The sequence below is a fragment of the Lepus europaeus genome, chromosome 16, assembly GCF_033115175.1.
Source record: "Lepus europaeus isolate LE1 chromosome 16, mLepTim1.pri, whole genome shotgun sequence".
NCBI lineage: Eukaryota > Metazoa > Chordata > Mammalia > Lagomorpha > Leporidae > Lepus > Lepus europaeus.
In genome coordinates this window covers 89781689-89798031 of record NC_084842.1, presented here as the reverse complement: position 1 = coordinate 89798031, position 16343 = coordinate 89781689, and the positions used below count along the sequence as shown (strand labels likewise).

General features: G+C 51.0%; 1 protein-coding gene across 2 annotated transcripts in view; it reads left to right on the top strand.

Moving 5' to 3' along the window:
• HTT (huntingtin) overlaps positions 1–16343 on the top strand; it is a 173676-nt gene that overhangs the window by 77240 nt on the left and 80093 nt on the right. For both annotated transcript variants that reach the window (XM_062212855.1, XM_062212854.1), the window contains 8 exons: positions 2371–2447; positions 3382–3533; positions 4484–4686; positions 6863–6989; positions 8300–8427; positions 11246–11356; positions 13790–13867; positions 14701–14924. In XM_062212855.1, coding sequence (XP_062068839.1) covers positions 2371–2447; positions 3382–3533; positions 4484–4686; positions 6863–6989; positions 8300–8427; positions 11246–11356; positions 13790–13867; positions 14701–14924 — 1100 coding nt within the window. The remainder of the gene's footprint in view (positions 1–2370; positions 2448–3381; positions 3534–4483; positions 4687–6862; positions 6990–8299; positions 8428–11245; positions 11357–13789; positions 13868–14700; positions 14925–16343) is intronic.

The following is a 16343-nucleotide window of genomic DNA, read 5'->3' as shown; positions in this document are numbered from 1 at the left end:
GACCTGCATTGGGTTTCTGGCTTCGGGCTTCAGTCTGGCCCAGCCCCAGCTGTTTTGGCTTTTGGGGAGTGAACCAGTGGATTGGATACGAGCACTCTTTTTTTGCTTTTCAAAAAACAAAACAGAAAAACAAAATACCTTTAGTATCATTGACTCAGACCTTGTAAAATATAGTAAGGGAAAGAAATATGAACTGCCAACAGACATTTTTGTATGAGTATCTTATCTTTTAATTCCCTCTCCATGAATTTTTTGAACTACATCATTATTTGTTATGCTGAAATTGGAAAAGAGCCATAATGTTCAGAATCCAAGAGTGATTCTGGTTCAGATTAAGTTCCATACACATCATAGTATACTGTGTACCTCTTTTTATTTTTAAAGAGTTAATTTATTTTTATTTGAGAGGTAGATTTACAGACAGAGGGAGAGATAGGGAAAGGTCTTCCTTCTGTTGGTTCACTCCCCAAGTGGCTGCAACGGCTGGAGCTGCACCAGTCTGAAGCCAGGAGCCGAGAGTTTCTTCCAGGTCTCCCATGCGGGTGCAGGGGCCCAAGCACTTGGGCCATCTTCCACTGCTTTCCCAGGCCATAGCAGAGAGCTGGATGAGAAGAGGAGCAGCTGGCACTAGAACCTGGCACCCATATGGGATGCCGGCACTGCAGGCGAAGGATTAACCTACTGCACCACAGTGCTGGCCCCACTGTGCACCTCTTAATATGATGCTTTGGAGAACTTTCAAGGTTATGAAGAGATGAGTAAACAAGGCTGAGTGTTTGGGCAGGTGAGATAATGTTTGCATAAGTACATTCCTCACATACTCAGAAAAGTGGCTGACAGAAAATTGCCAAAATGAATTTCAGATTGTGAATGATGGAACATTACACCAAAGTGGTGTTGATTCTAGTTGCCAAATGAAACCTTTTCATTTATTGTATGTGACAGAAGAAATAGTTGCATGTTAGATAACTAAGATTTGGGTGTCTTTTTTTTTTTTTTTTAAGATTTATTTATTTATTTGAAAGGCAGAGTTACAGAGAGGCAGAGAGAGAAAGAGAAAGAAAAAGAGGTCAGTCTTCCATCCTCTGGTTCACTCCCCAAATGGACTTAATGGCTGGAGATGCACTGATCCTGAGCCAGGAGCTTCTCCTGGTCTCCCACGTGGGCGCAGGGGCCCAAGGACCTGGGCCGTCCTCCACTGCTTTCCCAGGCCACAGCAGGGAGCTGGATCAGAGGTGGAACAGCTGGGACTCGAACGGGCGCCCGTATGAAATGCTGGCACTGCAGGCAGTGACCTTAACCTGCCGTGCCACAGCTCCGGCCTCCTGGCTGAATTTGATATTTCAGTAACCATCTCTCAAATCTTAAATTTGCTCAAGGAATTGCAAATTCTATGTATTTATTTTTATTGTGGCCTACCTGGGTCAGGCACAGTTCTAGGCTTGGGATGTAAAAACGTACGAAATTCCTGCCCTGATCGTTCTTGGCGTCTGTTCCAAAGAGATCAACACTGATGAGCTACAGCTGAGGTGTTTTTTTGTTTGTTTGTTTTGTTTTTTTTAAGATTTATTTCTTTATTTGAAAGGCAGAGTTACAGAGATGGAGAGAGAGGGAGAGGGAGATACAGAGAGATCTTCCATCTGCTGAATCCCTCCCCAAATGGCCGCAATGGCTGGAGCTGAGCCATGCCGATGTCAGGAGCCAGGAACTTCCTCTGGGTCTCCCATGCAGGTGGCAGGGGCCCAAGGACTTAGGCCGTCCTAATATGACTGCTTTCCCAGTCATATTAACAGGGAGCTGGATCGGAAGTGGAGCAACCAGTTCTTGAACCAGTACGCCACCACACCGGCCCCTAAAGCTGAGCTCTTAAGGGTGCTTGCAGCCAAACTGGGGTAGGTAGGCGAGGAGAGTGGAGGAAGAACCTTTACCTTCAGCAGAGCTGGTGGCACAGGACAGTGGACACACCAGGCAGGAGGAGCTGCACTGTCGCTGGAGCCAGGTGCTTCTCCTGTTCTCCCATGGGGTGCAGGGCCCAGGCACCTGGGCCATCCTCCACTGCTCTCCCGGGCCACAGCAGAGAGCTGGACTGGAAGAGGAGCAACCCGGACAGAATCCGGCACCCCGACCGGGACTAGAACCCGGTGTGCCGGCGCCGCTAGGCGGAGGATTAGCCTGTTGAGCCACGGCACTGGCCTGTGGTTGGGTTTTTAAAGTGTGAATTTGCACCGCTGTAGGACAGCTGCTCTGTGGTTATTATTCACAGTTCTCAGTTTTGTTTTCATTGTACTTTTTATAAAGAGCAAGAAGAGGTTTAATTTCGCATGGCTTTGTGGGGTTTGGGAGTGATGCTGTCATTCCTTTCTTCTGTAGTTCGGATGCTGTGAAGCTTTGTGTCTCCTTTCAGCGGCCTTTCCAGTGTGCACCTGGAGTTTAGGCTGGCATTGTGGGTATGTATGTTCTCACCATGTGGCTGTCCGCAGCTACACCTTACAGACAGACAGCGTTCTCCCTTTTCTTCCCTCCGCGTTTATCAGTTCGGTTTTTGGAGGGCTATCTGGCGGGATACTGGTTCTGCTGTGCGCTGTGGAGTGTGTGTGTGCTGTTGGCAAACGTGGGGTGCACCGAGATGCCAGGGAGTGCTGGGTCTTCAGAAGCGACGTGAGGCTGTGCGCTGCAGGGTCGTGGGAGGGACGTCTCACAGCTGGCGAAGACTCCTAACTGCTGCTTTTCAGAATTATTCACTATGTGTTAGGATTTGGAAAGACTGTTTGGTTTAAAATCAGATGTGACCTATCGTAGGAAATTAGGATGAGTGACAAAGGTATCATGTAGGAACCATTGCACTTCCATTACCAGTTTTCACTTGAAAACCATTTTCACCCAGTAGATGGCCTTGTAGCACCTGTGAAATCGTTTCCATGTTCTGTACCAGGAAGGCGTAGGCTTTCCCTTTGTGTACTGGTCACTGAGAAACAGCTGGGTTTGCAATTAGTCTGCAGATTTCTTGTGTATGCAGGTGTGTGGCCAGCTCACGTTTGCTTGAAGTGGATTGCTCTCTCTGGCTTAGAAGGAACACTTTCCTACTTTGCGCAAATACTGACTGAGCAGCTGCGTGTCTGGCCATGGGCCCAGCATAGACTCAGCTGAAAGATAGTTAAAATTTCATCGAAGTAAAAACACAGTTCTGTGTGATTTCATTTCTCAAGTGATTTTCAGAGCTGTGATTTCCAAGGAAGACGTGAGTTGACTAACGACCGTAGAAGCAGTTTCTGAGCTGAATGGAATGTGTTATGGCTTGCCCTTCTCCGGGCTTCCCAGGAGAAAGCAGGACTGCTCGCTTGAGTGTTTCTGTAACTTGACCTTGAGAGTGTCTGCTTCCAGAGTGCCCCCCCTGAGTGCCTCCGATGAGTCCAGGAAGAGCTGCACCGTCGGCATGGCCACCATGGTCCTCACGCTGCTGTCGTCTGCCTGGTTCCCACTGGACCTCTCGGCCCACCAGGACGCTCTCATTGTGGCTGGGAACCTGCTGGCAGGTATGCGCGCCGCGGCACCAGCTCTGGGTTCCTTGCTTGCTGAGCGCGGGAGGGAACACAGGCAGCGGCCGTGGCAGTGGTGGCTTGTTTGTCCAGCAGCATCTCAGGTGCTGCCTGCAGGCACGTGCTCTGTGCGGCCTGTTTCGGAGTCGCCTTTTTCCCACTGTAGCTCTTCAGCTGACCGGAGGTGGGGTCATTTTGAATTTGTTTTAGTGGGTATCATATCTCAGATAGTGTCTCAGGCCTAGGCTTGAAGGACAGTGTCATGTGTGGGCCTTTTTCTCAAGGTGACTGGAGTGGTGGGGCATGCACGTGAACAAAAGTGCAGTGGCAGTGCAGACTGGCACTTTGTCTAGGTTAATGGCGTGTGGGAAAGGCACGCCAGACAGGGCATGGCATGTGCAAATGCGTGGGGATGTGAACAGCCAGGGGACTTTGGGGAACTGTAAATATATTGGATGTCGTGTGGGGACATGTCGTGAATGGAATGGGGAGTCTCCATTGTTGCGCCTGGGCTGATTCTGTTTGCCCTGGGAAGCCATTGGCGAGGTTTGTAGAAAGACCACACAGCTGATGGGATGTGGGGAGAGGAGACGGTAGGAGAGTTGGTTAGAGTTAGGTCTTAGTGTGGAAGTTAAGGAAGGAGAGAGGGTCTCAATCCAGATAATGGAAGAGACTGAAGCAGCTAAGGGGCAGAGCCACCAGGTCCTGGTCACCAGGTGGTGTTGGGCCTGGGGTGAGTGACTTCACGTCCCGGGTAGGAGCATGTGGTGACATGCATGGAAGCTGGGGACACAGGTTTTGAGGGGGAAGCGTCAGTTTCATGTTGAACTGGGCGCAGCAGTGGAGGCCAGGGACAGGTGTCCAGTAGCCTCTCGGTGTGGGTGAGCTGAGTGACTGTTGCCCACACGGTGGCAGGTGGGGGTGTGATGTATGTGCTCTCGTCACAGCCAGTGCTCCCAAGTCTCTGAGAAGTTCCTGGACCTCCGAGGAAGAGGCCAGCTCTGCAGCCACGAAGCAGGAGGAGGTGTGGCCAGCACTGGGGGACCGGAGCCTGGTGCCCATGGTGGAGCAGCTCTTCTCCCACCTGCTGAAGGTGATCAACATCTGTGCTCACGTCCTGGACGACGTGGCGCCTGGGCCGACAGTCAAGGTAACGTCTTGTCAGTGAAGGTAACCGGTATTTCTGTACGGACTCCCCGATCCTTCGTCCCTTCCTTAATCTTTTGCTTTAAGTGAGCAGAATTGCTCAAACCGTGACTGCATTTAGCATCAAACTTTGATCATCTACTTCATCGTCTTTTTGGAATTATTTGTGTATTACTCTTCCCTTCCAGAGGGAAATACTAGCTTCATGTTTCGACTTTCAGCTTTAGCCAACGAGGCTCAGAATGGAAGTTGCTGGCTTAAATACCTCATTTGCTCTCTCCTTAAATGTTGGCAAACTTGTGCTTTTCTGTGAAGCACAGTTCGTAAAAAGCCCCTTCAGAGCACAGTAGAGATAACGTAGGTGGGTTCCCTTTTATTCGTATGCGTGTAGATGTTTGATGATTCTTTCCCGCATCTCTGTCATTGAGAAGTGCCCTCCAGCATCACTCTGCAGCCACTGGTCAGTCTCCTCTCTCCCTTACCGCAAACTCCAGCAAAGTGGCTCTGCCTCCCAGCCTGAAGCCCAGAGCTTCCCACTGCTCTCGGAGGAACTTCTCTGGGAGGCTTCTTGGCCCTGAACTGCCAGACTGTGCCTGCCTCAGCCACCCGTCTCTAAGCCCTGCCGGCCTGATTTCTGCCGCCACACCCTGCAGCAGGTCTTCGCCCGCAGACGTGTCCTCCAAGTTCGGCTGTCCTCGTCTGCCTCCTTCTGCAGCGGCTCTCAGTTGCACCACCCCCATCGGGAGTGCTCTTGCCTACCACTGTCCTGGTTCGCTCTGTCCTCGCACGTGCTCTGTGCTAGCCCTCTGCTCTTTGGGCCAGTGCACCCAGCAGAAGTGTCTGCAGGAGTGAAAATGCTCCCTGTCTACACCAGCCAGTCCAGTGGCCACTCGGCTCCTGAAATGTGGCTAGTGTGACACAGGAGCTGACTTCCGTTTGCTCGATTTTCATTAGACTTGAGTTTAACCGGCCACCTGTGGGTAGCGGCTTCATTACTGGACAGGGCAGCTGGAGGGAGTCAGGGCGGCCCCCGTCTCTGGCTGTGGAACGGTAGCCCAGCATGGTCAGTGCACTCAGCGTCCGTCCTGTTCTGCCAGGCTGGACACGGAGCCGTCGCAGTTCTGCGTTTGCACGCGCGACGCCTTTGCTTCCCTGCTAGATGCTTTAGAGAAACGTGCATACGCAGCACACACGGGCACCTGCGTGCCCACATCTGTGTGCACACACACCCTTCTCTGATGCAGCCATTTACCTCACTATACCCATTTTACAGACCAGGCTCAGAGGTGTAGGCTGCTGTCACAGAAGGCCATGGCCCAGGTGACTTCAAACAGTGGACATTTATTTCTCGTTGTCCCAGGCGGTCACAGTGCTGCAGGTTCAGGCTCTCAGGAAGCTCTTGCTGTATCCTCAGGTGGTAGGAGGGCCGAGGGAGCTGTGTTTTTGTTTCTCTTTATAATGGAACTAATCCCATTCCTAAATTCTCCACCCTTATGACCTGAGTTCTCTGGAACGCCCTGTCCCCCGATGTCGGCAGCTGTTGGGGGCCAGAATTGGGGAGCATGGACACTGAGCCCTGAGCAGGCACTTTCCGAGAGGAGGGAGGGCGTGAGCGGCAGGGGTCTGAAGCCCCTGTCTGCACCGCCTCATCGCTGACTGGTCCTGCAGTGTGCTGCAGCGTGGGGGCCTCAGCAGCCAGCCCCCTCACATGCCGTGGGTCTGGAGGAACGTGTGGGTGTCTTGGGTGCACTGGGGCTGTCGACCTCTGGCTTTACTGCTTCCCAGCCGTCACTTCAGCCCTGAGTCTGCTTCCTCGTTTGAAAAATGGAGTTTGAAATTCTGCTTTGCACCTGTGGCTGTGGCATGGTGCTGTGGCTCCCACGATTCCTTGCCATGGAGGGGATAGGCCTGGGGCTCCAGTGGCTTCAGGCCCGCTAACTCTCTGTGGGCTTCCTGCATTTCTAGCTCATTCACTCTGTACCTCCTAGGAAGTTCTGGGTTTGTCCTGGTGTGTACAGTTGTTACGTGACTAACAATACGTAATATTTGCACAGTTTCTGAGCTTTTAAAATGTGGGTTTAAAGAACAGACTGAGTTGCGTGGGCTGACTCCCTCAGGAAGTGGTGGAGCCGTGTCCTGCAGGTTGACTGCTTCCCGCCTGTGTGTGTCTTCTGTTTTAGGCGGCCTTGCCTTCTCTAACAAACCCCCCTTCGCTGAGTCCCATCCGGCGGAAAGGAAAAGAGAAAGAACCAGGAGAACAAGCCTCTGCTCCCTTGAGTCCCAAGAAGGGTGGTGAAGCCAGCGCAGGTAGGAAGTGGTGCCGGGAAGGGAGGGCCGGAAGGGAGGTGCAGGGTTGACACTTAGATCGCTGTCAGTGTCGATGGATAGCTTGGCATTTTATGGAAATAAAATACACAGCAGGGATTTTCCTGGGTGTTGCAGATATTAATAACTAACTACTGGGTTCGTTGTGTTGTGAGCTGAGCCTTTATCTGTGGTGCTGGCATCCCAAATGGGCTCCCGTTTGTGTCCCGGCTGCTCCTCTTCTGATCCAGCTCTCTGCTTATGGCCTGGGAAAACAGTGGAAGATGGCCCAAGTGCTTGGGCCCCTGCACCTGGAAGAAGCTCCTGGCTCCTGGGTCATATTGGCCCAGCTCCAGCAGCACATTTTGGGAGTGGCCATTTGGGAAGTGAACCAGCACAGAGGACAAAGTGACACTGAGGCCTTCAGAGCAAACGTGAAAACAGATGACTAAGCCATACCTCGATGGCTCGCTCTTTTTTTTTTTTTTGTAAGATTTATTTTATTTACTTGAAAGAGTGACTCGGATGTCTGCAAGGCCAGGGCTGGGCCAGGCCAAAGCCAGGAACCAGGCACGCCATCCAGGCCTCCCCCGCTTTTCTGTTTGCAGGAGGCCAAACACTTGGGCCAACTTTCGCTGCTTTTTCAGTTGCAGTAGCAGGATTGGAAGTGGAGCAGCCGGGACTTGTCCTGGTGCTCCTGGTGGGTGCTGGTGTCGTCGGTGGTGGCTTAACCCGCTGTGCTACAAAGCTGGCCCTGCTCTGCTTTGATTCCTAAGTTCTCCACTCTTCTGACCCGAGTTCTCTGGAACGCCCTGTCCCCCATGGGTTCTCAGTTCCTACTTACATTTCTTATTCAATTTCTCATTACTTCTAATTAGGAAGTCAGGAGACTTTTTTTTTTTTAAGATTTATTTTTTAATTAGTTGAAAGAGTTATAGAGACAGGCAGAGACAGAGAGAAAGGTCTTCCATCTGCTGGTTCACTCTCCAGATGGCTGCAATGGCCGGAGCTGCTCCAATCAGGAGCCAGAAGCCTCCTCCAGGTCTCCCACGTGGGTGCAGGGGCCCAAGGATTTGGGCCATCTTCTACTGCTTTCCCAGGCCACAGCAGAGAGCTGGATTGGAAAAGGAGCAGCCGGGACTTGAACTGGTGCCCACTTGGGATGCCAGTGCTTCCGGCCAGGGCATTAACCCACTGTGCCGCTGCGCCAGCCCCAGGAGAAAGACTTTTCAAAGTTGTGTTGTCAGTAATCTCTTTTAAACTTGGCAAGTTTTACTTTGATCTAAAAGTTCATTTTGTGTGTGTTTTTTAAGCCTCTAGACAATCAGATCCCTCAGGGCCTGTTACCACAAGCAAGTCCTCGTCCCTGGGGAGTTTCTATCACCTTCCTTCATACCTCAAATTACACGATGTCCTGAAAGCTACTCACGCCAACTACAAGGTATGGCCTCCGCTGCTCATGTAGCTGCACAGAAACATATTTCTAATGGACTGCTGATGTCTTAGGGTTTCCAGGCTGCGTGTACACATGTACACAGGCACACACACCTTTGAATACGTTAGCTTTAAGGATGGGAGTTACCATTAGTTTTCTCAGGTTTACTGTTTAGCTTTGTAGCTTGTGTCACAAAACATATTTTGAGTTTTCCTATTAGAGAAATTTTCTCTTTCATGGCGTGTAGGTGTTGTGTTTGGGCTATCCAAGACAACTTTACTTTCCGAGAGGCACTAGGACGTACGGTGGGACTTGGGGGTTGAATTAGGGAGAGCTGGTGTATTGGATGCTGAGTCAGCTTTTCCATTGTCCTTCTTGGGCTCTTGATCTCCACCTGGGAGGCTTTTCTGTTTGTTCAAAACCCCTTTTATTACCTCAGAAGCACATGAAATTGGAAGGGTTTTTAAAAAGATTTTTAAAAATTTGATGTAGGGGCCGGTATTGTGGCGTGGTGGGTAAAGCTGCCGCCTGTGGTGCTGACATTCCATATGGGTGCTGATTCAAGCCCGAGGTGCTCCACTCCCGATCCAGCTCTCTGCTATGGCCTGGGAAAGCAGCAGAAGATGGCCCAGGTCCTTGGGCCCTGCACCCGCGTGGGAAGCTCCTGACTCCTGCCTTCGGATCCGCATAGCTCTGGCCATTTGGAGAGTGAACCAGCAGATGGAAGACCTCTCTCTCTCTCTCTCTCTTTCTCTTTTTCCCTCTCTGCCTCTGCCTCTCTGTAACTCTGCCTTTCAAATAAATAAATAAACTTTTTTTTTTTTTTTTGACAGGCAGAGTCAGACAGTGAGAGAGAGAGAAAGGTCTTCCTTTTCTGTTGGTTCACCCCCCAAGTGGCTGCTGTGGCTGGCGCATTGTGGCCGGCGCGCTGTGCCGATCCAAAGCCAGGAGCCGGTGCTTCCTCCTGGTTTCCCATGCAGGTGCAGGGCCCAAGGACCTGGGCCATCCTCCATGGCACTCCCGGGCCACAACAGAGAGGACTGGAAGAGGAGCAACCAGGACTAGAACCCAGGGTGCCGGCGCCGCAGGCGGAGGATTAGCCTAGTGAGCCGCAGCACCGACCAATAAATAAATCTTTAAAAAAAGAATAATTTCATATAGATATTGCACATTTCTTGGTAGATAAGTCTCTAGATATTCTGTTGTTGTTTTTGGTTGATTGATTTGCTTTGAAAAGCAGAGTGACAGAGAGTCTTCTATACACTGGTTCACTCCCCAAATGGCTGCAACAGCTGAGAATGGACCAGGCTGAAACCAGGAGCCTAGAACTCCATTCTGATCTCCCATGTGGGTGGCAGGGATGCAAGTTCTTGGGGCATCATCTGCTGCCTTCCCAGGCACATTAGCAGGGAGCTGCATCAGAAGTGGAGCTGCCAGGACCCAAGCTGGCGCATTCCAAAATGAGATGTGGTGCTCCAAGCAGCTGCCTAATCCACTGAGCCACAACACCTGCCCCTCGTCTGTTTTGTTATTAAACGATACTTCTCATTAAAGAAACAGAGTTGTAAGCCTCATACAACTTTTTTCTGAAGGCTTTCGGTAATTGTGAAGGATAAAAATCTTCAACTCACTTTACAAAAGATTTGGGGCCTCAGTTTGCCTGCCTGTTCCTCGCATTCTCATTCCGAAAGCAGAAGATGCCCCTCAGCGAAGGCATCTCTTCCCTGCTTCCAGCTCACCACGTCTTCAGTTCTGGGACCCCTTCCTGGGCTCCCAGAGTGTCTGTCCCCGTCTGTCATTCTCCTCCCTCAGTGTGCCAGCCTCCTGGAAGCTCTCGATGTCCTGTGTTCCTGCACCCTTTGCCTGTCATCCAGCTCGTGAGCGGCCACAGTGGCTCTTTGCACTTCTCCGTGCCTCGTCCCTTGTGCGAGCTGCTGAGCGTCGCTTCCTCCCACGTGTGTAGTGCCTGGTGGTTTCTTTGATTTTCAGGTCTCCTCAGAACTTGTTCCATGCCTGTCACGCCAAGGCTGTCCTATCATGATGGGAGACAGGCCTTCCAGGGGCGCTGCGTGCTGGAGGCTTCCTGTCTCCTCCTCCTTGTTGTCCGGGGAAGGAGGGATTGCTGGGCTGGCCAGTGGGGAGCCCCTTCCTCCTTGGGCTCTTGATCCCTGTGTGATGTCATCCCCTCACCCGCACCTGGCGTCCCCTGTTGTCGCTGCTGGGTGCCCGTGCTCCCCCAGGCCTGGTGGGCACATGCAGGTTGACTGTGGTGCAGCCGCGGCTCAGGTTCATTTTCCTTTCATCCTCCCACTTGCTCCTCTGCCTCTGCTCGGAGCATGTCTGCTCTCCTCACAGGGAGTTAGGCTGAAGTTCACGGAGCAGACTTTTCTGTCTGCCGGCATGCTTTTTCCAATGTTTTATTTTCACCTTTGTTCTTGTGCATTATGTCTGTGGTTCTGACCCGTTCTTCGAGTGTGGAACATGGGGACTGCTGCGTACTTTAGTTACACTGAGTCCCTTAGGCTCTTACTGTGTCTGGAGACAGAGTTAACATTGTTGTAGCCAACTGAGCAATGGATCTGAATCTGGTAATGGCTTCCCCTAGGGATCCTGGTGTGCATGAGATTAGGATTTTCTGTTTGTTAATATCCCAGCTGTCAGCACCTTGCTCGAAGCCTTTGAACTGTATAGTTACCTAGAAGAATCCTTCCTTTCCCAGGTGTTTTCTCTCTCACAGTAGTGAGTGTGCAGCCGCACAGCCTCCGCCGCCATAGCCAGCATGCTGCAGGGCCGTAACCGAGTGCTCTCTCGTCCCCTTCCCAAGGTCACCCTGGACCTGCAGAACAGCACGGAGAAGTTCGGGGGATTCCTGCGTTCTGCCTTGGATGTCCTCTCTCAGCTCCTGGAGCTGGCCACACTTCAGGACATCGGGAAGGTCTGTGCTTCATTGCCTCTGGGAGCTGGGCCCTGGTTCTCTAGGGATGTGCAGGGAGCAGCAGCAGATTGGGAAGACTCCCCGGTCCCCATCTCCTGGCCAGCGCCCCCACTGACTCACGGCCTAGCCACGCGGCCCAGGGAAGGAAGGTTCTATTTGTATCCTTTTGTTATTTTGTTACCATACATTAGCTTAGACCCAGTTTATTGTAAAAACTTTGTGGGTTTAAAAATGTCCTTTATTTTCTGAATCAATCTTTTCCAGTGAGAGGGGCAAATCAGGTTCCATGAGTGTGTGTGGCTTGTTCTCCCCACTGCTCCTGTTTCACAATGAAAACACTTTAACAGCAAAGTTAGGACAGTGCTGTGCGTTCTTTAATCTTTAAAGTTTTTTGCTAGGTATGCTTTGTTGTGTATAAATACGTGTTAACAAGTGTGTGTGCAGGACATACCATTTCAAGGTGAGGTACAGGTCACTGCCCCTTCCAAACAGGTGGATCTTCTGAAGTTTGCTTGTTTCCATCTCTAAATTCTTGTCCTTATCTTGATATGCACACAGGTTTACCTCGTTTCCCTTGTGCTTTCTGCCATGAGACACGTTAGTGGATGCACATGCCATAACTAGTGGCTGTGTCGTGTGCACCCGTCCCCTCAGAGCGGAGCTTATGCAGGGCCTTCCCGCCCGTCCTGTCGAGGCTCCCAGGGCCCATGGCAGCATCAGCGTGCCATTTGCTTACTTCTGTGTCTTCAGTGCGTGCGGCCGTGCCTGGGGGGCCACAGCAGGGAAGGAACAGTGGCTGAGTGCATGGCGCGTGTTGGCTGTCTGTGAGGGAGCTGCTGTCAGCCCATTTCCTACCAGGATTTCCTACCAGGACTCGAGGCTGAGGGGTACGAATTCTCAGGGCCAGATGAGTTCATGCAGGGCCCAGCTTAAAGCCACAGCGTGTCAGCTCCTCTTCTCTGCTGAACTGTGGCTTTGTGTCCCCCCGTGTCCCCAGGCAGGAGGGCACTTCCGGTCTTTCTCTCCCACTCTGGGTAGCAGTGGAAGTATTTCCGTGTTATTTTGGATATTAATATTTGCAGCGGGGCCATGGCTCCCTGCTGCTCTGTAGCTCTCAGAGGCCCCAGACTTTACCCTTTGTCCCTGCTTGCAGGATTCAGTTCAGCTTCTCGCGCGCTGAGCATTCCCTACCTGTGTATCAAGAGCCACAGTGCTTTGTTAGACAGAGGTTTTTTATTATTTAAGATTTTTATTTATTTGAATGGCAAGGTTATATAGAGGCAGAAAGAGGGAGACAGGTCTTCTATCTGCTGGTTCACTCCCCAAATGGCTACAATGGCAAGAGCTGGGCCAGTCGAAAACCAGGAGCCAGGAGCTTCTTCTGAGTCTCCCACTTGGGTGCAGGGGCCAAAGCACTTGGGTCATCTTCTGTGGCCTTCTCAGGCCATAACAGAGAGCTGGTTTGGAAGTGGAGCAACCTGGTCTTGAACCAGCACCCATATGGGATACTAGCACTGCAGGTAGCGGCTTTACCTGCTACACCACAGCGCCGGCCCTTAGACAAATTGTGACTCAAAAGGTCTAGTTATGATTGTTTAGTTATTTATTAGTTATCTACAATTAACTAGCAGAAACAAAAAATGACATATCACAAATTCGACCTTAGAAAGTATAACCTTGAACATTTGGAATCCAATTTCAGTAAATCAGAGTTTAAACATGCATGGTCCTTGAGTGTTTGTAACCAACAAAAGTCTGTTTTTTAGCACAGGAGATTACATCACACAGATGAATAGGGAGGCCCTTCCAGGCTTATGTTGTCTGCTTCCGGCAGTATTGAGTTCCAGCAATGAACAGTGGCTCACGGATAGTTAGGCAGTGGGCAGCCTGCTGCTGATTCAGAGTTGTGGATGGGTGGTTTTGTAGGTGGAGGCTTAGCTTCTCCTTCCATCTTCAGCCTTCAGAAAGGTGCTGGGTGCTGGGAAAATCACTGTGAGAATAGTAACAGGAAGGCAGTCGCTGTGGTCATTCTTGCGGACTGCTGAGCCGCACTTGTAGAACTGAGTCATACCGCATCCTGTGCGCATGCGTTGTGCGTTGTGTTCTTTACATCTCTCCACGAACTCAGGGCTTGTAACTGCTCTTCACACTCTGTTCCTCCTGAAGACAGGCCTGGATGCGTGATGGAGAGTACACACCCAGTCACTATGTATTGAGTGCATGAGTGAGGGAAGGGATACCCAAACCCAGGAATCCTTGCATTTTAAGATTTTTTATTGACTGTTGAATGTGGCAAATTGAAACCCTTGCTCTGATTGTCTTTGATGTTTGGCTAGTGTAAATGGAAGCTGTCTTGTGTCTGATTTCTGGTGGAGATTCACAGGGTAGTGGACCATCTGTGAGTCACTGAGTGTCCTGCCATTATTTGCACAGTGTGTGGAAGAGATCCTTGGATACCTGAAATCCTGCTTCAGTCGAGAACCGACGATGGCGACAGTCTGTGTCCAGCAGGTAAGAACACCCTCACGCTTGGCGGGAAACGCTGCTTTGCTTCAGCAGCTGGTGCTGGCGATGTGGTCAGGAGAAAGAGCTGGGTGGTCTGAACTGTCTGTCTTGGTCTTTCCATGCTGGGGCCAAGTGAGGGTGAAATCCATCGCTGTGGAGAGCAGAGGACATTCAACGCTCCCTGGGTCCTTGCTGCTTAACCGTTGTCTTCCTGACCCTCTGGGGTTTGTTTAGAACCGCCAGCTTCAGGGCTGGTGCTGAGGCATAGCAGGTTAAGCCACTGTCTGCAGTCCTGGATCCCATGTGGGTGCTGGTTCGAGTCCTGGCTGCTCCACTTCCTATCCAGCTCCCTGCAGCTGCACCTGGGAAAGCAAAGGAGGATGGCCCAAGTGCTGAGCCCCTGCTTTCTTGTGGGAGACCTGGAGGAGTCTCCTGGCTCCTGGCTTTGGCCTGGCCCAGCCCTGGCTATTGTGGCCGTTTTTTGGGAGTGAACCAGTGGATGGAAAATCTCTCTTTTATTTATATATCCGTTTCTCCCTTCCTCCCTCTCTGTCTCTCTCCCTCTGACTCTGCCTTTCAAATAAATAAAAAGGAGAAAAAAAAAAAAGCAAACCCGTCTCATTGAGTGCCACAGAGAAACCCAAGATTGGTCTCGGGTATGTGCAGCGCTTCCTAGCAGAGTGTTACTTGTTCACAGCGATCCTAGCAAAAATACCACATGCTGCATTTTTGCTGACACACTCGCTCACACTGATGGATTTGATAGCTGTGCGGCAGCTCCAAATACTGCTCGGGCGACGTTAAGTCAAATATTGACTGTCCACTCTTTATCGCCCTAGTTGTTGAAGACTCTCTTTGGGACGAACTTGGCCTCCCAGTTTGATGGCATATCTTCCAACCCCAGCAAGTCTCAAGGCCGAGCACAGCGCCTTGGCTCCTCCAGCGTGCGGCCGGGCTTGTATCACTACTGCTTCATGGCTCCCTACACCCACTTCACGCAAGCATTAGCTGATGCCAGCCTGCGGAACATGGTGCAGGCGGAGCAGGAGCATGACACGTCAGGGTAACGGTCGCGGGGGAGCGTCGTGCTGGGAGACTCGCAAATGAGCGAGCAGGGCTACTTGGGAAGGAGGTGAGAAGTCCAGAGGAGCTCGCTGGTGTGCTCCAGTCATGGACTGTGCTCAGAGAACTCGGGAGGTAGGGTGGGTGCCTGGGCGAGGCAGGCACAGCCAGGGGCTGGGCCTTGTGGAACCGTCCCAGCTCAGAGGGAGCTGGGAGTCCTCAGCGGCTGCTCCACCCCAACTCTGTGCCGGCAGACCAGGCGGCACCGTAGAGTGTCCTCACGCCCCGGGAGCTTGTGCTGATCCTCACGTGCTTATCAGTGCCGCTTCCCTGTGTGGTGACGTGTTACATGTTGGTGATGCTTTTCAGGTCTGTAATGTGAAAAAAGCCGCTTCAACACGGCACAGTAATGCTGATGTTTAGAGGGATCTGCAGGTATAAAAGAGTCTTGGGTATTGCTTGGTTGTTTTCTAAACTTTATGGCTTAAGGTATTTTTTCACTTAAATCTTTGTTAGTGTTTTTTGATACCCAGACCTCTGTAGGTGTTTCTTAAATTACCGTAATTATTGTCAGGTATTTCATTTGCTATGCTGTGTAGTAACAGTAGAATTTCTTTCATGAATGTGATCAAACAGCCACAGCTAAAACCCTAGAGTCACGAATCAAAGAAAATGCTCGTGTCCTAGGCTTTATGGTGGTGATATACTTACTCCATGTCCACAATTCAGAAACACATCTACCTAAAAGTATAATGTGGGGGGCCGGCGCTGTGGCGTAGCAGGTGAATCCACCGCCTGCAGTGCCACCATCCCACATGGGTGCCAGTTCGAGACCTGGCTGTTCCACTTCCGATCCAGCTCTCTGCTATCGCCTGGGAAAGCAGTAGAGGATGGCCCAAGTCCTTGGGCCCCTGCACCTGTGTGGGAGACCTGGAAGAAGCTCCTGGCTCTTGCCTTCAGATCGGCACAGCTCCAATCATTGCGGCCAATTGGGGAGTGAACCAGCGGATGGAAGACCTCTCTTTTTCTCTGCCTCTCCTCTCTCTGTGTAACTGACTTGCAAATAAATAAAAGTAAATCTTAAAAAAAAAAAAAAATACGAAAAAACTTAATGTGATCACATGGGGCATCATAAATAAGCAAGTACATGTATGTATGTTACTGTCTTTTAATTTAAAATATATTTCTTCAAAAGAAAAGGATATAGTTGCTGTACATTTTAAAAATAATTTCTGTTATCTTATTTATTTGAAAAGCAAAGAGACAGAGATCTCCCATCTTCTGGTTCATTCCCCAGATGCCCATAATAGACCAGCTGGGCCAGGACAGGATCAGGAGCCAGAACTGATAGGTTTCCCAGACAGATGGCAGGAACCCAGCTACCTGAGTCACCCCAGCTTCCTCCCTGGGCACACGTTAG